Source organism: Bombus vosnesenskii, unplaced genomic scaffold, assembly GCF_011952255.1.
Source record: "Bombus vosnesenskii isolate JDL3184/JDL3185 unplaced genomic scaffold, Bvos_JDL3184-5_v1.1 scf7180000013267, whole genome shotgun sequence".
Classification (NCBI taxonomy): Eukaryota; Metazoa; Arthropoda; class Insecta; order Hymenoptera; family Apidae; genus Bombus; species Bombus vosnesenskii.
The window spans coordinates 5496868-5519149 of record NW_022882927.1 but is presented as its reverse complement, the minus strand read 5'-3'; the positions used below and the strand labels follow the sequence as shown (position 1 = coordinate 5519149).

Below are 22282 nucleotides of genomic sequence, written 5' to 3'. Positions count from 1 at the left end.
GTACGAAACTAGAAATATCATTATCTAATAATTAATCACTAGATTCCTAGTTTCAAATTAAGCAACAGTTGGAAGATTCTCAGTCTCGCTTGAAACTTGAAAGAATACCTCAAATTAAACGAAATGACAGGCAATCGAACGTAACCAGAAAATATTTTCTCCGTCGATAATGGTTATCGGTAACCAAAACAAAATTCGTATCGTCGGTAATGGTTACTGGTAACCAAAACAAACTTCCGTCGTTTATGTTGCTTATTGGTAATGAAAATTAAATTCCCACCGTCGGTAATGGTTACTGGTTGCCAAAAATACTTTAATCATCCATAATGATTATTCATAATCAGAACAATTGAAAATTAATATTTTTTAATCATACCATTTTTTTTTTCTGAGAAATTTCTTCGACATTTATCTATGACCAGCTTTCATTTGAATAAAAATCAATTTTTCTCTAAAAAAAAAAAATGTTTAAAATAACTATTATTTTAAACTCTCTGTCTCTGGCTATTGATAAATTCGTTGTATCAAGCTGCTTGCATAATCCTTGTAAATCCTTACGAACAAATTGTATTCGTAACGCAAGAAATAACCTTTCCCATTTAGAAACATGGAAATCGAGGGGTAATTCTACAAGTTTGCGCACCTGTTCATAGGAATTCCTTCTTCCTTGAAAAGTTTCTTCATGGAGAAACGTCTGGCTGGATAAAATATCGCAATTCCGAGTAATAATGTTTGTTTAGTCCCTTTGGGAGTTGCGCGGAGCATTCGTAGCATCTCGAGAGCAATCTAAAGCCGCGTCGAGCGAAGTTGCACGCTCCCGCGTTCCCTGGTACCTTTTTTTTCCCCCTAGCGCAGATGACGATCGCTTCTCGCTTATACGGCACCGCTCATAGATCTGCGAACGCGCTAAAATTACGAAGGGTGGATTGCACGGTGGCCGACAAAATCGTCGTTATGTCACGCTGGTAAGTTAAGAAGAAGAAGCGTAGGAATGTCACGGATGATAGAAGAAGATAAAACGCGAGCCGCTTTCGCGTAAAATTGTCAAATGTTCACTGATATTTGCCGAGGTTGTCGTCGGAGAAATTATCTGTTTAAATTCCCAACAGATGTTTATCCACGGCGATCATTAACTGTATTAACGTTCCTTGGAAGTGAAATTTTTTATTCATACGCGGATTTCTAGGAGATCTTTCAGCTTAGGTTTCTTTTTCTTTTTTTTTTTCTTTTTTTTTTTTTGTAAACTTCGGTTCAAATCGATATGGTTCAATAATTCGTTACTTGATTTTTTTAAAGTACGTAAGATTTAGCATAAAATTATTACAAAGCGTTAAACTCAAGCTTTTTAATGTTTTTCATGGAAACTTGTAATTATTGATTTTTTAATAGAACAATAAAAGGATAATGTCGGCATCTCTTACAGGATTGTATACTAGTATACATTAACGGAAATTTTACAAGTCACGGAGAATAAATTGCTAGTGCTTGAACAGCCAACCAAAGAAATATAAAACTTTGCTGATGCATTTTGCAAATTGCGAGTTATTCGATCGTTCTATTTAATAACATCTCCTTCTCTTTCTCTCTCTCTCTCTCTCTTTTGCATAATTGTCATCTTGCGTATTTACCAATATTATTATTGAAACTTTACAAGTGACTAACTCCAAGTTACCAATCCTCGAGAAAAAGAAACTATTTCGATAATGAAGAGAGATAAAATTTTGCCGATACATTTTACAAATTACAAGTTATTTGACCATTCTTATTAACGATTACGCTATTCGTCCATTATCCAGAGAAATTTCAAGTCCGATAGTTATCTGGAATTCACAAGATTGCTCTTCACTTCATGCATCACCTGCATTCCAACGATTACGTCGAAACAAGAGTAAATTGCCGATGCTGGCAAAACCGTTTCGTCGCGCTCACGACTCGCGGAAAGAAACGGAGGAATGTCAGGGTGGAAAAAAGCTGGCGAAACACGTGGCTTTTCGTTCGGATAGCTCGGAATACGATGATTCCACAAGTCTCCGTTGAGAACTGGCTAATAGAGCCGCGGAACACTGCAGTCAGGTTAAATGAACTCGTTAATTGTTCTTCCGCAATAGTGCATTGCAATGCGCAGCGGAGTGCATCGGTTTAAATCCAGTTGTTACCAAGCAACCGGTCGTCGTTTCGTTATGAATCTTGAATCGGAGAAACGTTGCTCCGCAACAGGTTTTTTTCCCCTCCAATGAACGCGTGGAAGTTACTAGAAAAGTTTCTTTGATGAGTTACATTGGTTGGTTGATCAATTGAATTGTTTCCTCGTGATTATTTTCTTATGCTCTTTGCAATTTACGTTAATAGATGAGGATCAATTGAAGGGTAAAATTGAACGTTCTACTCAGCTCGATTCGGGAAACGAAAGATTGACGAATAATTATTTCTAAATGTCGAAGTAATTACTTGAAGAAAAACTCTACATCTTTATTTATGTACATCCGCGACCTGGAGACCTCGATTACGCGGAAAATAGAATTTAGTGAGACAAAAATATTGTAAATAAGGAGAGGTCCATAATATTGTGCCCTTGAATATAAATTATGTTTTGAAATATAAATTATGTTACAACGTATAGGAACATAGGAAATAATAAATAGTTTTCTATTTATGTTCCTTGTAATCTTTAGCTAGATCTATAAGCTTAACTTTTTCGCTAATGTCCTTTTGCTATGAATATATGAACGTGCTCCTGATCTATTCTATTGTATTGTAACACTAAAAGAGTAAGGATCTGGATCAGTATAAACTTATACATTATACTTATACTTATACCTTTATTTATTTCAATATTTTTCTATTAGAAATTCGTTCACTCGTTCTTTTGTCGGTCAATCTCAACAGTAAATAATCAATGGTACGTTAAAGGAATAAAGAAGTAGCGTAATCTAGAAGCGTAAAACTTCGATTTTGGAAGGAATATCTTTTTGTCGTACGTCGTACGAACAGATAACATATCGCAACATTGCGGCCTTTTGTATTCATTTATGAGATATTTGAAATCGCGCAAATCCATAATTTACAAAAATATATAAAATATGCAGAGTGTAAAAGCCTCCGTAACGTTTCATAAATCAGACAATTAATTCCGTTATTATGTTCACAGAAATATAAATTTCCATAATAATCTGCGATCTACGTATTATTACAAAAAGAATTCTCTAGATCCTAGTAACTTTTAATTTATCACTGCATACTATATATGTGCCTATACAGAATTCTCCTCCAACTCGAATTGTCGCAACCTCTTTAAGAAGAATTTTCCTTGAAATTGTGTGAAACAAATATGTCACACACTAAATTAACCTTCTCTGGATAGAAAATCGCCAAAATGAGATGTATTAGGTTGTCCGAAAAGTTTCTTTCGTTTCATAAGGTGATGATAGACGAACAACAATTTCTGTTTTGTATTATTTTATTGAATTAGGTATGAGTTCCATTTCGTTCTATTTCTATTATTATGTTCGTGCATAATACAATAAATTGCTATAAAACGAAAAACATTGTGCGTCTATTATTTTCTTATAAAACGAAAGAAACATTTTTTCAACAACCTAACATGATTAATGACAAATGTAGAAACACATAGATGGGAAAGTTCCTAAGAAAGACGAGGAACAGAAGTGGTTGTTCCTCTCAGAGTGTTCGCAAAGGAACAGAGGAGAAAAGTCGATGTAAAGTGCGACGGTTCATCATTCTACGAATAATACGTCGTTCTTTCTCTTTGCCAGTGCTGCAGAAATGCCGATGGGCACACAAATCTGGCTCGTTTGATCTCGCTTGAAATAGTAAGGCCGCACGCCATTCGCGATGCTCTCTTTCTTCTCTCCTCTGCATTTTTTTCATTGCGCCTCTTCTCCAACGAAGTTTTGATCTCGCGACGAGCAGTCGTTAATTGTACTTTTAAACGCGAACGTTGTTCAGTGGTTTGGGCGGAACGAGGTATCTTTTAATATCCGTGTGCTTGTATAAATTGTTGCATATCATTTTAATCTATTTATCGTTGGATTTTCGTACGTCGCAATTGATTCAAATTATGTAGAAATTAATTCAGAGCACTTTTTTTTTAAAGAAATTGTTTCGTTGGAAAGGAACTATTCATACGGATTTTGGGTGTTTGGAGAAGTAATATGTATCGTGTTTGTATAATATGTTATATATGTATTAATTTGTATATATGCATTAATTTTCAATGGTAAGATAAGTCTCTTAAAATGAACATTTTGTGGAAATTTAAAACCTGGTCTTTTTCTTTTTCTTTATAGAAATTCATTTATTGAAAAGGAATTATTCATATGAACTCTGAATGTTGAGGAAAGTATTATGTATTGTGTTTGTATGTTGAAATTTCTAGTAATTGGAGATTTATGATTCAGCTGTAATATATGCGTCGTTTCATTTAATTGTGTCGATCTTGAATGGTAAAGTAAGTTCTTTAAAGTAAGCCTTATTGAAGTAGGAGTGGGAAGGTTTTGAACATCCGTTAGATGTGTTTAGCGCGTGAATTATAGGAACAGTTGCGCCATCTAGCGGCAGCGGATGTTAACTAGAAAGACCGCTACATATTACCATACGTCATATATGTATGACAGGCTTATAGAGTGCATAGATAACCGTAATTAAAGCCACGAACGTGCCGCTATATAGACTCGGTTTACGCATCATCGATTTTTCTTATCTAATAGCAAACATTTTATTTTAGAATTCCAACTATATCCTTTTCGCAAGATACAGCACTTTCTCCATTACCTAAATTGTATCGATATAAAAAGGAATTTTCGCGAATAAAAAATACTTTTGAGAAGTATAAGAAGCTTCATACTTTTCTTAGAATCTTCCAACGAGCTATAATTTTTCAAAGAACTCAATTTATTAATTATATTAATTATTTTAATTTAAAATTCGGAAACTATTCTTTCATAAAAAAAAAAAAAAAAAGAAAAAAGGAAGGAGGTTAATACATGTTTTTCGAAATTGTCCTCTTCTCTTTTAAAATTACAAACACCGAAGTAGCCCAAGGGTTAGTCCAACAGTGTCCGATAAGTCAACGACTTAACGTGTCTTCCGACTGACGTAAATTCGTAATGCGTAATGCGCGTGGGTGCATGGCGGTTGCACGCGATGCGAATATCTACGCTAAGGTGCATGCCAATGTCTAATATTCCACGCATCGTTGATCTCCTTTCCGGCGCTAGCTCGTTACAATGTGCTAACTTCCGTTGGAGATCCTTGTACCTTCGAAATTTTATGCAATCATTGGATTCAGCGGCTCGAATTCGAACTTGGCGTTATCTAATCATAATTCAAAGTGAAGTAACAGTTTCTAACGGTAATTTCGACGATCAAGTTTACTTAACAGTTACTTAACATTCTAATAGTTGTGATGTTTCGACAATCTCGTCTATATTTCTCGTCTGTTTTGTTTATAGCTAAACAGTCCGTGAAATATGTCACTACAAATAATTTAATCTTCTGTAATCAATATCTTTATTTGCTTTATGAAAGTACATTGATTACCATTCCAAGAGCTAGTGATCCTCATAAATGGCAAATAAATATAGTTACACCGGATATATACCTCTGAATTACTTTACGTAGAGATTAATAAATTCCTGGCAATTATAGAATTACAGAGATGGTGAAATACAATAATTAGTATCGTAATTTAAATCAAATCGACTTCGTAAATTGCTCGTTATCAGAGACAGTTAAATCCAGTAGATATTGAAATAAAATGCGAATCGTGTTTTATAATTTTAAATTGCGTCCCAAATATCGACGCGTGTACGAAAATGTCGAATTAAGTTGGTTTCAAAATCGTACGACAGATCGAGAGCAGCGACCTCATTCGTAGTTATGCAACACTGCTACGAGAGTCGCATTTTCCGCGAAACCGGAAACCCGGTATAGCGTGTCGCCTCGATTCGATCCATCGACGAGCGAACGTCCCGCCCTGTGAAATAATTCATGCACCTGAGGATAGCGGCAACGGCGCTGGCATGAGAAATCGCAGCGCCGCCGATCTGGCGCCTGATCATCGAGAATATGTCAGATCGATCTGTTCCGCGATGCATACAAATTGTACGGATCGTGACTACACGAAATCCCTGTATAGTCTCGTTGTTTATTCCTAATGGCATGTCTCTAGTAACGTCTCTAGTAATTACGTCGATTTCCTTGGTGTCCATCGTTTCTTACACGCTCTTACATCAATATACATAATTGAAAGAACATATGTTTAGAACGATCCTCGTTTATTTGACGTTTGGATAAATGAAAATATATATGTACGTGATTTCTTAATCAACTGTTTGAATAATCTTTTTAGGATGCTATAAGGCAGCACTATCGGGGTCTACATGTGATTTTGGACGATTTGGTGAGCGCCTTAACAGCGAAAGAAAAGTAAAGTGAAATAAGTTGGAACGTTGTAAACTATCGAAACTCTCGAACATACTTGTAATTATTTAGAACAGAGTATTATACTAAAGAGAAAGCGGCGAAGGTACCAGTTTCTGGAAATATATTTAAATTAATTCTATCTTTGGTAATCGTACGCGACACACGATGTAACAAATTATCTAATAAACCACTTTTCAGTTTCCAAGCTCGTACCTCTCCATTTTTATGAAATCTCCAACGTTACTGAGACAAATTGCTTGAAATTCGTTAGAAAAATACCGTTTCTTCTATAAAGACAAGGAAGGACATAAAAAAGCAAGATCTTTGGTAAAAATGCATATCTGCTTTTATTGAAAAAAAAAGAAAGATTCAAAGAGAAAAGGTGTCTCCGTGTGTAATATGGTATCGCTTATCAGACAATAAGATCGTCGATCAAGAACTGTGCTCTTAAGCTGGCGATGACGATCGTGGCGACGCGATGCGACGAGAAACGTCTCGCGTCATTATCGATCTTTACTGGGTCACACAGAGAAAACGATTCGGTTGATCGATCCATGATTCGGGCAGGTATTTGCGTCGGGCACTATGTGCGTCACAGCCGCCATGATCGTTCTCGCGATTACGTGTCGTTGGGCCATTATTTTTACAATATCGACCTCTTCGACGGGAAAATTCGTTCCTACTATATTTATAGATATACATATACATACATACACTTTATATTTATATAACATATTATATATCTACGGCTCGCTGTGTCTCGAGAAAAATGCCACGCGTCACCCACCCCTCACTCTCTCACTCTCACTCTCACTCTTTCTCTCTCGCGAACATTCTACCTATTAGTATCAATTTTTCGCTGTTCGTCTGTTCCGTATACCGAAGAGGAGAAACACGAACATAGTACGCCCGTGAAGTAATATATTAAAAATACGAAGTCGACTAGGCGCCGACACTCCTCCTCGTTACAACGTTGCCAACGTCGTTGCCGAACTACTGCGGCTGTCCTTGTATTATTCGTTCGTCTCGTAGCATATCTTTTTTTGTCGTATGATGATCGTTCGTAACAATTAGGCGCGACTCTGTCGTCAGGACCCGTAAGATCGTCGATTGATTCCGGTTCGTCGTGTGTTCACGCGCATCGGCCGTGGCAAAAATAGCGGAATTCTCTTAACGGCTAATCACGCGAAAGAACATGATACGTGTTCTTTCTTACTTGTGATGCATGAAAAACGTGATACAACTATTTTTCATGGTAAATCGCGGCCTCGAGATCGGCTCTACGCGTGTACACCGGCGTGCGCACCCACGAGTTAAAATCAACCGTGCTGCGTAAACGGATAACGCGTTGATACGAATATCTCTTCAGAACTAAGACCAATATTCGTCGAGCAGATGTTGTACATCCTCAAAGAAGATGATCAGCAGACAATTTAACAACATAGTATAATATATTATTGTCTGATCTATAATAAAGGTTCCTTTTGTTTTATCCAAAGAAAAGAAGAATCCAGCGGTTTTCAAAATCTCTCTTTAATTCCGTGTGAGGTCAACAACACACGCACACGCGCTTGCGCGACCATAGCAGCCGTGATAATGGTAGTGGCGATAGTGGTAGTGATAGGGGACATCTAATGTTAGTCGAAAGAGAAATCAATTCGCGGCTATCACAGCGGCAGCCGCCGAGGAGGACGACGACGAGGATGACTTCTTCTTTAGTACGATGTCCTTGATGTTGAGATTGACCTTCTCCTTGCGCGGCGGCGGCACTGACTGCAGGCAAAACCTCTTGAACGCCTCTAGTTCACGCTCCGCGTCGTCCATTTCCCCGTCCTCGAGGTCTATATCTTTGGGCGTGAATACGCTCTCTGCAAAAGACACGCTCTGAATACTAGACATTGATGGACCTAACGCAGGGTAATGGAGAAAAAGTCTGTTTTTTTTTTTTTTATTTTGGCTGTTTCTTTGGAATTTCTCGCATTTCAAGTTTTTATCTTTCTTTTCTAATAATTATTGATTTCAATGTATTTGAACTGTGACAAATTGTAGGTATGCAATAAAGATATAAATAAATAGCGATAACACTTGAATAGAATAAAAGTAAAGAAACTTAACTTAAAAATAGATAGAATCTTGATGGAATTACGATAAGACGTATGAAATAGAGCAAGAGGCAAATTTCGATTAATGATTTGAGAGGAAACGTAGCAAGAACTGAAGAGACCAGTCAATTTCTAAAGACATCGTTGTCGGCGATGACAAAAGAGAACGCTTCACGTGATCCATAAGCATGCCAACGGCTTGTTTTCGATTGTTTGGTAACATAGCGGTTCTCGAAACAGAACAAGAAATAAGAGATCGTGATATTGGAAAAATATCATAATTTTATTGAAATGCGTTATCAAAAAACGATTTCGTATACTTTGTTATCGATCACTTAGGATTAGTCAAACATACCACAATTTGTAATTTTAGATAAATAGTAGTCATATGTAGAACTCGTTGTCATGGTCAACGAACTTGATAGATCGTCAATCTCTCGAGTGATCTACGTATCTTTTCTTTATCTTTCACCTTTTTCCTTTTCTCTGTTTCCTAATACAAGATCAATTAAAAGCTTCCGTTCACATCTAATCGTCTAATACGCGCGACGTATTCTCTCTAAAAACGTCATACTCAGCATCGAAACGTGTCTCGCGACTTATTACATCGTTCGAGGATACGTAACTAGAAAGGAAACAAAGAAAAAATATAATACAATACAAGAGGAAGTATAATACAAAAGATGTATGTAAACGAGACGTCTCTAAAATATAAGGAGAAGAAAGGACTATAAACTATCCTAAGATCAAATAGTAGTAGTTTGTTATGTGGCGGATGTGATCACTACAATACAAAGTTCGATGGATCAGTAGTCACCTGATTGGTCAAACAGAAAACATGAAGTCGGGGCGCGCGAAGGAAAATAAAGAAAAGATAGTGCTCACTGGCTAAAGTTCTCTTCCGGACAATCCCCCGAGAAATTCGTGGCGGCCAATTTGAGGAGATCCCGAAGTGTACACATCCCCGGTACATTCGATTAAATTTTCTCTCTTTCGAACTATAGCCTGCGACCGAGACTTGGGTCCTAACGCGGTACACTGTCCACTCCTGACGGAAAACGAAACGAAAGAAAAACCGTCGTCAGTTTGACTTAGCCTAACGATCTTACACGTCCAATTGTTTAAAATACTTTTTACATGTCGGCTATATACGATATATACATATTATCTCTAATCAATGTTTCCTTATAGTATATGCTAATCTTTCATTCTTTAGATAGAAACAGAAGACAAAGAAGAAAATAAAAATAAACAAAAAGAGAACAGTTTTATCTCATACCGGGAGCGAGAAATGCAGCCCGGGTGTGTGTTAAGGAAAACAAAAAAATGAAAGAAGCAAATTTACATGTTAAATTCTGATTATTGTTGTTTCTCACCAACGAGGTTCCAGTCATCTCCGCATTGTCTTGTGCCGGTACCGCGCTTCTTCTTTTTCTTGCTCTTGCCGCTAGACGATGCCGCTATCGAGGCGTTTATCGCTTCTCGAACCGCCGTTTTTGCGCACTGCACATCCTCCATGCACGGCTCCGTCCTCACTTTCGTCAACGTCACGCTAGTCCCCTTTAGGTTGATTCCGTTCTCCGGTATAGGTTGACCATTCGTTACTTTACTGATTTGTATATTAGCCAAGCCACTTAGAGTCGTACAGTCTGGCGTCAGTCTGCTCCTCAGCTCCGCCAAACTCGACGGGATAATGCCATTAGTGTGTTTCAAGCTTGAGTTTTCCATCGACGTTTTCGACGACAGATCACCTTTCACGATGTAATCTGGCTTTGGAGGGGATGTAAGGCCTGCGTTGATCGCCTGTTGCAACGCAGGACTCCTAATGGTGACCATACCATTCTCTGATACTTTTATGATTGCCGCCTGTTGGGTAGGTGGCACCTTCATCGGGCCAAACGCCGGGTTCCTTATGGTTACCATATTGGTACTTGGGTTGTGAAGTATTCTGGCAGGCTCATCAGCATGATCGTTCACGAAAGGATCATTATTTTGCATTGTTGGTTGATGTGACGTGTTGCTAGAATTTAATCCGTTTTTATTCTTCTTTTTCTTCTTCTTGTTGGTAGTGCTCTGACTTTGTTGCATTTCTTTAGCAACATCTAGGATAAGATATCGTTATTATTACGAAGATATATAATTATATTATTATAAGCTATTATTAAATACTATGAAACAACTAGTAAAGTTAGATGAAATATTAGAAATAGAATATACAATATTTATTATCTCACCTTTTTCTGCCGGTTTAGGTAATAGATCCTGCTTCAATTTTCCAGTGTCCACTACTATTACATTACCACCCGCCTGAGAACTCGCGTAACTTGATTGAACGCCGCTCATCGGTGCTGCAATTATCGTAGTTTGCTTAGGCGGATTTACTGGTTTAGGCAGTGGCGCTGATCTGATTGGCAAGGGTTTCGCAGGAGCGTCAACTTTAGTTATCGTAATACCGGGTGGCAGTTTTAAATTCTCTATGTTAATCTTCGAATTTGCGCCAATATCTTTGAACTGACTGCTCAATGGCGAATTAATTCTTTCCGTGGATGCCGAATGCAATTCCTGTCGTTGTTTAATCGTCGTCTGATTTATTAATTTACTTTGAATTTTTTGGTTGTCGCCTTTCATTTGTTTAATAGTAATACTAGCAGATGTGTTCTTACTGCTTTTGTTGGAACTCAATTGCCCATTTCTCTCTTGTGACTGTATCTTCGCTTTTTTGTTGTCAATATTGATATTGAAGTTCTGTGATGGCTTTTGCGAAACTGGAGTTTGAGGTGGGGTATTAACTTTATTCTGTTTCTTTCCACTTACGTTCTGTGATTGATTCTTATTCTTATTTACGACGTTCTGTTGCAGCACATTCTCCTTGTTTTCTATATTTTTCTTATCTTTCTTAGACTTCGTTTTTATTTCAGTAATATTCTGCTGCTGAATCTTTTTCTCGTCTACTTGCTTCCCTTTGCTCTTTTCATTGTTCGACTGTTGTTTCATATTGTTCTTGCTGTCACAAATTTTATTCTGCGTTTGCTGTTTCGAATTGTTCGTTTGCTGCTGCTTGTTTCCCTGTTGCAACGAATTATTGTTATTATTACTAGTATTATTATTGTTGTTGTTATTATTATTTGCTTTGGTTTTCTTTTTCTTCCCGTAGACGTTCTGACTTTGTTCGTTCTCCAGTTTCAAGCCGGTTACTTCTTTCGTCTGACCATTCACCAAAGTGAATAGAACTTTATCTTCAGCCGGTGTTTGACCTTTCAACGTGATCGTGACTGTCGGTTCCGCGCTATTAGACTCCATGACTCTCTTAATTGTTACGATCTGCGGTTGAGTCTCCGCCTGAACCGGTTTCTTTGCCTCCTCTTTTGCCTTCACCTCCTCCATTTTTTTCATTTTCTTTTTCAATTTTTTCCTTTCTTTCTTCGTCAAGTTTTTATCATCCAAGTCGACAGTCAGTGATTTGTCCATTGCGTTATTTTTCACATTTGTGCTATTGCTATTGTTTGTCTGTATTTTGTTACTTTTATTGCTAACTTCAGCTTTATCGCTTTTGATCGCCGCTTTATTGTTCACCTGACCAGAGATCATCAATTTCTCCGCTTTACTAATACTTTTGTTCTTTACATTGGTATTCACAGGTGCAGTCTTCGTTTTGCTATTTATACTACTGGTACTACTACTACTGCTGCTACAGCTACTGCTACTAGTGTTACTACTATTGCTACAGACTTCTTGTTTGTCTTTCTTTTTATTACTTAATTGCTTTACAGTCGGCAATGCTACTGGGGGTGACGTAGGTAAAATAGATACTTCGGGTAGGTTACACTGAGGTAATAATCTTTGTGGAACAGGTTTTTGCGGGTCTACGACGGTGATCGTTACTTCCGGTGTCTTTTTTTGTAGCTCTATCAGTTTCAATTTTTCTGCTTCTTGCCTATCTCTTTTAAGCTTTTCTTCCAGCTGTAACAAATAAATGATCAAAAGTTAATTAATCTTACGCAAATATCCAAAGAAAATAAAACATTAACCTCTGTTTATATTCACCTTACGTTGCTTCTGCCTAGCTTTTTTCTCGGCTTTTTTATTATTATCTTTCTTTCCATTCTGATTGCCCTCAATGAACTCAAGCAACTCTTCCAGATCTCTTTGATCTCGTTGATCCACTTGTATCGCAGGAACAGTCGAAATTGGAGTATTCAATCTCGGGGCTGCATTTGTCGCTGCCTTCGTTTCTGTACTTGTATCAGATACCACCGATTCTGAGGGACTTTTTGAAGGGCTACACGTTGATTTACACTTCCTAGCTTTTTTCTTGGTTAGTAATTGCCGTAACCGTTCTCTCATTTCATTATAATTTCTACTAACTGGTGCTACCGAAGGCTGAAGAAAAATATTCATTCATAATATAACGCAGTAGGTTATATGTTAACTCCAAATAACAAAGACTACTTACAACTCCATGGCCAAATACTTCGCAATAACAACAGTCGCAATGTCTACTGGAATCCCTTTGCGCGGAACTGCTGGTAGAACAAGAATCTTCCTGACTACTCCCGGAATCCGAACAATCCCCATCTCCGGAACTTACTAAAATGATGCAGAAATTTCATATACATTATTTTTCTGGTAAAATGAAAAAATAATTATGAAATAAAAATTTTTAAAAATAGTTCAACGAATACTGACAGTCGTTGCATGAGACTCTTTTAATGTGCTCGACATTAGCCTGTTTGTGACAGGCGTGCGACGAATGATTGCTGTGACTATGAGATCTATGGGTAGGACCCGTGTTTTTTACCAAGTCTGGAAGGGACCCATGTGTGTGTGAATGAGTGGTACCTATAGAAGTCCAAAAAATACACGTATATACATATAAGCTCGTGAGATTAAAAAAAATAAATTATTTAAATTTCGACGAGTACTTAAAAAGTTGAACACTAAATGATTATTAATTGAAAAATGTTTGTAGAAAACACTGAGTGCCAAGAAAAAAATTTTTAAGAGGCAAAGGAAGAATATGGAGACTAATGTAGTCCAAGTTCGTGGAAAAGAAAAGTACATTTGTAGAACAACCCTGTATGTGCCACTTGTTAATTATAAAAAAAATTAAATGTTGAATTTATTGGCATTTATATTTTTCTCTACATTTTCTAGCAATATTAATAACTATTTAGGAAGGGAAATGGCACTTAAATTCTGTACCACAGTATTTTCATTGGTATGTAAACATTTTCCAATAGAAAAAACAAAAATTTTTAATTTTGACTCTACAAGCTGTAATGACTCATTATGTATATTTACCCTGATGCGTTGTATGATTGTGAGCGGTGTTCGGTGTCTGCGTTGTAGAATGTCTCGTCTGTGTTTGAGCAGACTGCGTAGAACCAGTTTTTACTGCAGGTTTATTTGGTTCCTGATTAGCCTTCACGATAGAAGGCGACGGTGGCTTTGGATGATCATTCAGTGCAACTGGTTCAGGTACAGCTATAATATTATAAAACATATCAAGATTTTTATCGCAATAAAAAATAAGATTCTTTTTACTTTATTGCTCTTACATTTTGTTAGGCATGGACAAGTGTCCCATATTTTCCGTTTGGAGTTTAGTAAACACAAACAAGGTGGATTTTCTAGCACCACTTTTCTCTCTGTTATTTCTTTCACGTGCTGATATACACATGAACAAAGTTGTGGATCGGGCGCCCTTAAATCAACATCTTCATTTTCATTTCTTATTTCATTGCCGTCGCTCTTTATTTCCTTTATCTCCAGATCCTCTATTTTTTTCTTTACTTGCGTTGCCGAAAAATTAGCTGTATCTTCTACAATAAAAATAAATGATATTAAATAATATATTTGGCATAAATTCCACTATTTTCCATGTTGTAAGGATTTTTACCTAAGAATCCATTTGTAAGTTGTGGAAAAGGATTTTCTAATGGTAATAGTATATTTTCTGTGTCACTTTTATTAATCTGTAAGTTAATTCGGTTAATTATTGATGTTATATTAATAAAAAAGTAACAATAAAGAAACAAAAATAGTCTTACACTAGAAGATATCGCAGGTCCTATACACATATGACATTCACAGCTTTTTTCTTCTTCTATATTATTTTCTAAACAAGTTCCTTCAATATGAGCCCTTTAAAAAGAATCCATAGATTAATAAGAATTCAAAATGCTTATAATTCTCATAGATATAATAAGAAGTACCTGACTGATCTCATTGCAGACTGTACTAAATGGCAAGTCGCGCAAGCATAATCAAAGAAATCTTCCTGTCCATTAGTATAAATGTCCGTGGTCGGTTGTGCGTCTGTTACATCAGATAATTTCTGACGTAAAGACTTTACAACCTTGCTCCAGTCATCCAATAAAATTTGTAATATCTCGATACTTGGAGGCATAATGGGTGAATCCAAACTTAAATCCGGTGTAGGACTTAAAGGCCTGCTATCTATCTCTGATACGCCAACTTTTTCTTGTGAAGTAATCATCGAAAGTTGGCCATTCGCTTCATGCAATTCACTGCAATAAAAGAAGACATCAAACCATTGATTCATAAATATATACAAGGCAATATGCAGTATTTTATTTTTATATGAACATACTTTTCAACGTCGGTCCATTTATTTAACATACGCGGTTCCATAAGTTTCCTAGTTGCTGTGAACACTTCCCTTACTTGCCTAAGATGGGTCATTCGACATGCTTGTTCTGCACTGAAATACGCACCGCTTATGAAACTTTGTTCATAGATTTTCTTTCCTGGGATTGTGATCAGTTGATATATAGTTGTGTTATTGTTAAAATATAATTCATATAATCACTTACTTGTACTTGTCCATCCACGATTCAGTTTCTGCCCATAGATCTCTAATTACTGTCATTTCTTTCTCAAACCATAAATACCGATGGAAAAGACGCTGGTATTCCGAGCTTTTTAAGGGCAAAACTTTCTTTAACTGTAAAACATAAGATATGTATTTTAGCATCTATTGGACATTATAAATAAATTAAAATATGAAAACACTATAAGTTCCTTTACCTGGCCAATAAAAGGTGACAAACTATTTTGTATAAATGGATCATCATATATATAAATCTGATACAATTTCTTAATAAAAGCAGCCCATGGTAAAGGAAATTTATAATTGAACTTGCCCAAATGATCTTTTAAAAGTTTTACAAATTCAGAAATTTTCACAGCTGTTGTTATTAATGCATCATAATCATCTAAAAGGCCTATAAAAAGAGATACATGGAACTATTTGCATCAACTAGCAGAGACAAATTATTTAATTACAGGTATAGTATTATATTTATATTAACCTATAAGAAAAATTTCTGGTAAATTATTTACACTAAGATGTTGTAAAAGATTTAATAATCGAACTTTTATTTCTACAACAAACTCCTGTGCCAGGCTTACTAGTCTCATAAATAATTGATGAGGGTTCCTTTTACACAGTCTGAAAAAAAATTCTATATTTAGCTTCATAAATCACACTCAGTAATTGTCCTCACATCAACTATTAAACTTACTGCAAAACGATCTTGTGCGTATCATCCGCTGAAAATGGAGTTTGTTGAAACTCTAAACCTCCAAGGAAACAAGAAGCTTCTAAGGCAACATTAAAGGAACCCCTTATATGTTGACGTAACTCTGCCCATAAATTTTGGAACTTCATGGCTTTATGTAACTCCTCTCTAAGCAGTTCTCTGCGTTAAAGCTAACCGTTAATGCCATCCACCAGTACCGGATCACTCCCCATTCATTGACAATACAACAATTACCTTTTTGCTTTGCATACATCGCATGAACACATTTCCTTACCCCTGAAAGGGTTGTCTATGTTCACAGCGGTACTTGGACTTTCGACAAGCGACTCAGGCCTCGTTTGCATCGCATTCAGTTCCATGCTATGGGAAACCCTCGCGCCCTTGATAAACTCATCCACTACGCTTTCGTCAAGTGTCACGCTCTGCAAGTAGAACGTGTTCGTGGTTGACGATTGTTGATGCGGGATGAAACGGTGTTCGCTAGAAGAAAACATACCGCGACAGGAACCGAGTCCGCGACTGGGATCGAGTCCGCGACAGGGATCGAGTCCGCAACAACGGGAGAGCTAACAGCATCCTCTGTGTAATTAATAGTCCGTTTGCTTCCCTGTCGCGTGAAATCGCCTTCGACGGTAACACATCCATCGCAGAGAGTGTCGTCAGTGTGTTTCTTAACAAGAACGTCATCCATCGCTACTACGTTGCTTTCTATCGTCCCGTTGCACTGACCGTCCTCGCCGTCGCTGCCGCTCATTCTGTCGTCGCGTGATACCGCTGCCACACCGACCTATCGTTTGCCGATACCTAAATCGGGCTGAACGATAATTGATGCGTATATTCACGGGTTTTTCTTGGAACCGCGTAAACACCTAAGCTGCATTCAATCAACATTCGCTCAATATGGCGTCTCGCGTGCTCATCCCATAGTTCAACGTCTCGTCGTGAGGTGACGTGCTTCGGCGATTGCGTGCGAACGTGTTCGCCATAACACGTTCTCGATCGACTAGATCTTTTCTTAAAACCTTCGCTAAAAACGAGCATTTCGTTAAAATGAAAAAAACTAGACATTCAGGCACATCGTAAGGAATTTAAATACGAAAGCAAATTAGGTGCAGTCGAATATTTGTTTTCGATAATGTTAATATATTTATTAATGTATTTCTCTACGAATGATTTTCGTTAATGGCTTGAAATGTATAGTTGTTTGCATAATAGAGTAAAATAAATGGGAGTTATCTCAGTAATTTCTTTGAATTTCTATTATAGAATTGAAAAAAGAGGGGGCAAGGTATGTGCCTTACATTATCGCTTGAGACAAGGAGGAAATTGTATGTGGCGCCATCTGGTATCCGATTAATAATTGACAATGTTTTGTAGAACACTGCAGATAAGAATGCGATGTAAATACGAGCCGATTCCTTGCTACGTGGGAACATCAAGATACGTGGAGGAGAATTGTCAAGAAAATGACAACGAATTACTTGGATTTGGACATTAACAAATTGTTCGAGGAGTACACAATAAAGGAGATCGAGGGGATCCAGAAGAAGATTCAACATGAGAGTGACAGGAAAAAAATCGAGCTTAGAACTTTGGTTGGGTAAAGTTCTGTTTTAATGACTTAAAGTAATTGCTTGTTACTGTCCTTTATTTTCTATATAAATTGATATTCATGTATCTGCTTAGTTGTTAAACAGTTGTTAAACAAGAAAGTTTTATATGTATATCTATTGCTGCTAAAAGGTTATTAATCTGATCTACTAGTGTACTTATTAGGCGATTAAATACTTTTAGGGAAAGGTACCGTGATCTTATATTGGCTGCAGACACAATTGGGAAAATGAAGATAACTTCTGAGAGAGTTATTTCAAGGATAACTAACATTGAGGACAAATTTAGGGAATTACAGAAAAAGTACCTTATTGGATTTAAAATAGATTCAGTTCAGAATGAAGATGATAGGTATTTCTCTATAGTAACTTTTTAAAAATAAAGTACATAATTTTCTTGTTTATGATATTTATATTCTTTTACAGAAATATTGAAACAAGTCAGAATTCTGTCATCATTCAAATAAAAATCTTGATGGACATACCCCAATATATCTGGTCGAATATTGAAAACAAGGATTTATTATTTGCTACACAATTGTATTTGGTAGCTCAACATATAAATTATAGCCTGTTATTTGAAGTGGGAAATACAGATTTAGCACTTAAGTATCCAATTGTGTCTAAGCAATGGGATGTTATTAGTCAATTCAAGAATATCATATTTACTGAATGTAATAATGTGTTACAATCATTAAGTGTAGAATCAGGGGTTAGTATACCTATTATAAAATTTTGTTCCATTATACAATTTATCCTTCTAATAAGGTATTAAATTTCATTTTAGAGCATAGCAAATTGTCTGGCAGCACTTGTATTGTTAAATGGATCTTCATTCTCAGATTTGTTGGATAAATTAATATCATTGCGTAACCATGCAGTTAAATCTGTTGTTACAGACGAAAATGACAACAGTGTTAAAAAGAAAATAAAATCATGTATTGAAATATTGATTCAAACAATTAGTTTAATTTATTCTTGCTTCATAAGTATGTAATGATATATAAATGATATATAAATATAGAACATATTGTGCTATGATACAGTATTAAATATTAATTAATTACAGATTCAGACGGAAAATCAGGTGGTCTTGTTTCACAATATTTAACAAAAATTCAAGATCAAGAAGCATACTCTTTGCTCTCCCAGTTGGACTTCAATCAAGAATTATTAAAGGAATTTCTTCCTCTTGTGATTAAACAGCACAAACCATTTGCCGCAAACAGTTTTGAAAACTTTTGTGTACCAGATCTTCAAAAAAGTATCAAATCTTGGCTCGAATGGGTAGCTGAGTTTTGCAATCGCGAGATTACGAAACTTCTCGATTTAATAATATCCATAAAAGGTTTGTATTACGTTCGTGAAGAAGCTGTTAGCATTAATCTGCCTGAGAATTGGAATTCGATATGGGAGGAGCTTTCTCTTCCAAGAATAACCTTCTGGGTGGAATTTTTTCAACCTTTAATATCTCACAGAGTAAAACGTATGTAACACAAACAAACAATATAAAATATATTTATTGTTACTGAATTGAAAGTAGTAACACTGTTAATATTTTATTAGGTATCATAGACGACAAATGGATGGAAACTACTATTGCGTTAAAATCTGACATAATCGAACTATTGGGGAAAGTGATTCATGATAAATTTGAGTATCCAGAACACGATTTGCGATGGTTTGTCTGGAAAGACTCTCCAAGTGATATTCCTCAGAAGCTCACCAAAAATGGTGGCCTAGATAATAAAAGATCCCTATTAATGAAAACCAAAGGATATTCGCCGAATATTCTCAAATTGTGCGAAAATTTTGACTCAAGTTTACACGCTTTGCTCGAAGATCTTGAACAATACTTATATGAAACAGAACGCGTAATGTCTATCAAGGACAATTTATTATCTACAAATATATATTTAATTTCGGATTCATTTTCTGATCGCGCAGAGATTCAAGAACATTTGCAAACTGTCAGTATCAGTATGATCGAAGATTTTATCAATTTTGCAAAGACGTGTACAAATAATAAGCCTGAATATGGTCAACGTGATATAAATGCTGTTATAACAGCAAGGTTTCTTTTAGCATTGACAACGTTAAGTTCAAACTTAAATAAATGTTTCACACTCTCAAAAGTGTCGGGATTGACTATTACAAATGCCAGATGGCAGTCGGTTTGTGATAAATTGAAAGAAGAAAGTACTTTTGTTTGGTCAATTTGGGCTAAAACGTATAAAATTAAGATAAGTGAGCATAGGGAAAGGTTTATATCTAAGGAATCTCTAGATGGTTATCCAATACATTTAGTTATATCAGAATGGGAGAAAGTGATCATCGAAGAGGACTCTGGAGAGGGCAGAAGAATAAAGTCAGAAATTTTAGTACCATATCAACCATCTATACAACTGCAGAAGTTTTTAACTGCTATTAATAAAGATTTAAATAAAGTAATACCGCACACTCTTCCAAAGTAAGTCCTGTGTTATTGAAATTTATATAAATTGAATTCTATACATTTCTAAAATTTTAATTTTTTGTCATAGGAAAGTGCTGCATGAAATTATAGAGGACGTTGTGACGGAATTATTAAATTATTATCTAACTGCACCTGGCAATGCTAGACTTTCACAAAAGCAAGCCCTTCAAGTATTATTTGATATAAAATATTCTAGTCTGCTTATGATACCCCGTGAAAATAAAATTCTGTCAGATTTATCAACCAAAGCTTGTGACAGTGTGTTATCAAAAATCGATCCATTCGATTACGATGTTTTCAACCCTTTCATTCATACTAACGTAAAGAAAAGTGTTCAAAGATCACTGGTGAATATTTGTCTAATTCGAAAATATTTTACTAATCAATATATGTATATAAACACATTATAATCATTTTATTTCTTGATATTAGCTCATATTAGGAAATCTAGTACCTCATTTGGAACAGTTACACACAATTTTAGGAGCACGAAGCGAATACAATAACGCTGAAGGCGTGAAATCAGATTTGCCTTCAGTCCTGGCTTTATGTACGGGAGCGCCATGGTTCCCGCCTTTAACAGTAACTGCTCCGGCAAGAAATTTGCCACTTGTTACCGTACCCATGCCAGAAAAGACACAGGTAGGGGGGATCTTACCTTTAAATTTAAAAACTTTCTAGATATATCTCTTTAAATTCCATTTAAATATTAGTTTATAAAATTGTTCCTATCGCCTATTTATGAATATTTGTTTCATTTAAATGCGTATGTAGCCTTAGATTGCCAGGGTATTCAGATAAGATAGTTCGTGCATTTGATCTCGGTAAGGAAACGATGTTACGTTTTCCGCTTATATGGTTTTTTAATTAACAGATTAACGAAGCACATGCTTGTGATGTGTTAATTATATGAAATGTAGCTTTTGTTATAGCAAATAATATAATGTTGTAGAATATAATATATATTAGTTGAAGTTCATATATATTGGTTGATATAATATAATAATGTATTTAATTTTTTAGTTTTCCACATAAATAGTATCAAGATTTAATTCAATTTTTCATATGTGTTGATATAGCGTAAAAAGACCACTAGCAAAGAAAATACGAAAAGTGATTCAACTGGAGCTACGATCAAATCTGGCGCAGCGGCATTTTTCGGAGCGATGGGTTCGGATTGGTTTGGTAGTAGTTAATTTATTTATTTAATTCGATATAAAAATTGTAAATACTTTACTGTATATGTATATACGCGCTAGGTATGTTCATGTAAATACTATAATATTGAATTGCCTTTTTGACAGTGTTGTCAGTATTGAATAAAATATTTTATACAATCTTTAAATTCTTATTACGGTTTCTTAGGCAATTTTAATCGTACGATTGTTTATTATATATTCAGATTTTGTAAACAATAGTAAGATATTAAATAATAAATAAACTACGAATGTTTATGCTATTTTATATCTTTATTAATATGCCCAAAGAAATAGAATGTTTCACTCGTCAGATGTTATAACGAATACTATATATAGCTTGTATGCATTTGTACCTTTAAATCTGTTTTAAATGCATAAATATTCGTAATGTAAGAGCAAGTCTTACTCACCTACTGAAATTTTATAAAATTCCGCCTATCTGATTTGAAAACGTTTGTTCAGATACACATAGGTAACACTGCACACTAGCACCACAGGCGTCGCGCCCTCGTACTAACATTTAAATGTCACCGACCGATACCCGAGATCGTCCAACTTTCACCCAACAAAAACATCATAAAACCACAAACAACTATCCAACTATTCAATATCCCGTAAGTAACGTACAAGAAATATCAGTTCACACCCAATAAACATCAACAAACACGACTTTATCGTACCTTACATATGCCGAAGTAATTTCAGATATAACAGCCTATACGATAGAGACGAATAAAAGTTGTTTATCTTCTTGAATGAGAAAAACGAACGAAGCAGTTGAAATTTCCCGATCGAACATGAACTCGACCAGGTGATTATACTCCGCGCGACACGTGAGCTCAGTACCATTTTGATCGTCCAGCGCAACGCGTCGTTTCAAATTTCT

The 22282-nt window shown here is 35.9% G+C and overlaps 2 protein-coding genes across 10 annotated transcripts in view; one reads left to right on the top strand and one right to left on the bottom strand.

The window, feature by feature from the left end:
* LOC117230819 (conserved oligomeric Golgi complex subunit 1) overlaps positions 1 to 21542 on the top strand; it is a 113369-nt gene extending 91827 nt beyond the window's left edge. For 3 of the 5 annotated variants that reach the window (XM_033488658.1, XM_033488655.1, XM_033488657.1), the window contains 9 exons: positions 17489 to 17711; positions 17906 to 18073; positions 18148 to 18433; positions 18509 to 18710; positions 18791 to 19207; positions 19288 to 20191; positions 20265 to 20544; positions 20630 to 20839; positions 21277 to 21542. In XM_033488658.1, the coding sequence (XP_033344549.1) occupies positions 17578 to 17711; positions 17906 to 18073; positions 18148 to 18433; positions 18509 to 18710; positions 18791 to 19207; positions 19288 to 20191; positions 20265 to 20544; positions 20630 to 20839; positions 21277 to 21393 (2718 nt within the window). In that variant the 5' untranslated portion in view covers positions 17489 to 17577 and the 3' untranslated portion in view covers positions 21394 to 21542. Of the gene's footprint in view, positions 1 to 17488; positions 17738 to 17905; positions 18074 to 18147; positions 18434 to 18508; positions 18711 to 18790; positions 19208 to 19287; positions 20192 to 20264; positions 20545 to 20629; positions 20840 to 20971; positions 21022 to 21276 lie in introns of those variants that run through there. The other 2 variants (XM_033488659.1, XM_033488660.1) reach the window with 2 other exon arrangements.
* On the bottom strand, positions 7961 to 17019 carry LOC117230817. Of its 5 annotated transcripts, none has more exons than XR_004492871.1 (19): positions 16608 to 17019; positions 16346 to 16533; positions 16094 to 16270; positions 15881 to 16020; positions 15597 to 15793; positions 15383 to 15513; positions 15160 to 15270; positions 14762 to 15076; positions 14597 to 14690; positions 14446 to 14521; positions 14105 to 14368; positions 13848 to 14030; positions 13233 to 13385; positions 13000 to 13133; positions 12591 to 12926; positions 10781 to 12506; positions 9923 to 10648; positions 9432 to 9594; positions 8181 to 8312 (listed from the first exon to the last, which is right to left on the bottom strand). XR_004492871.1 is itself a non-coding variant. In XM_033488652.1 (18 exons), the coding sequence occupies exons 1-18, from the start codon at positions 16863 to 16865 to the stop codon at positions 8098 to 8100; spliced, it is 5424 nt and encodes a 1807-aa protein (XP_033344543.1). In that variant the 5' UTR covers positions 16866 to 17019; the 3' UTR covers positions 7961 to 8097. The 5 variants fall into 5 exon arrangements, 3 of the variants coding, with proteins under 3 accessions (XP_033344543.1, XP_033344544.1, XP_033344545.1); XR_004492872.1 differs by lacking the exon at positions 8181 to 8312 and adding an exon at positions 8334 to 9171; XM_033488652.1 differs by lacking the exon at positions 9432 to 9594 and having other exon boundaries at positions 7961 to 8312.
* Positions 21543 to 22282: the final 740 nt, after the last annotated feature.

Bases quoted from the DNA above. Each gene is read 5' to 3' on its own strand.
- LOC117230817 (XM_033488652.1), bottom strand. From the start codon at position 16,865: ATGAGCGGCAGCGACGGCGAGGACGGTCAGTGCAACGGGACGATAGAA. The intron at 12,927-12,999 runs GTAAGTAGTCTT...ATTTTTCTTCAG, and splicing joins AAGTATTTGGCCATGGAGTT to CCTTCGGTAGCACCAGTTAG. The intron at 8,313-9,922 runs GTGAGAAACAAC...TGTCTTTTGCAG, and splicing joins AGATGACTGGAACCTCGTTG to AGAGCGTATTCACGCCCAAA.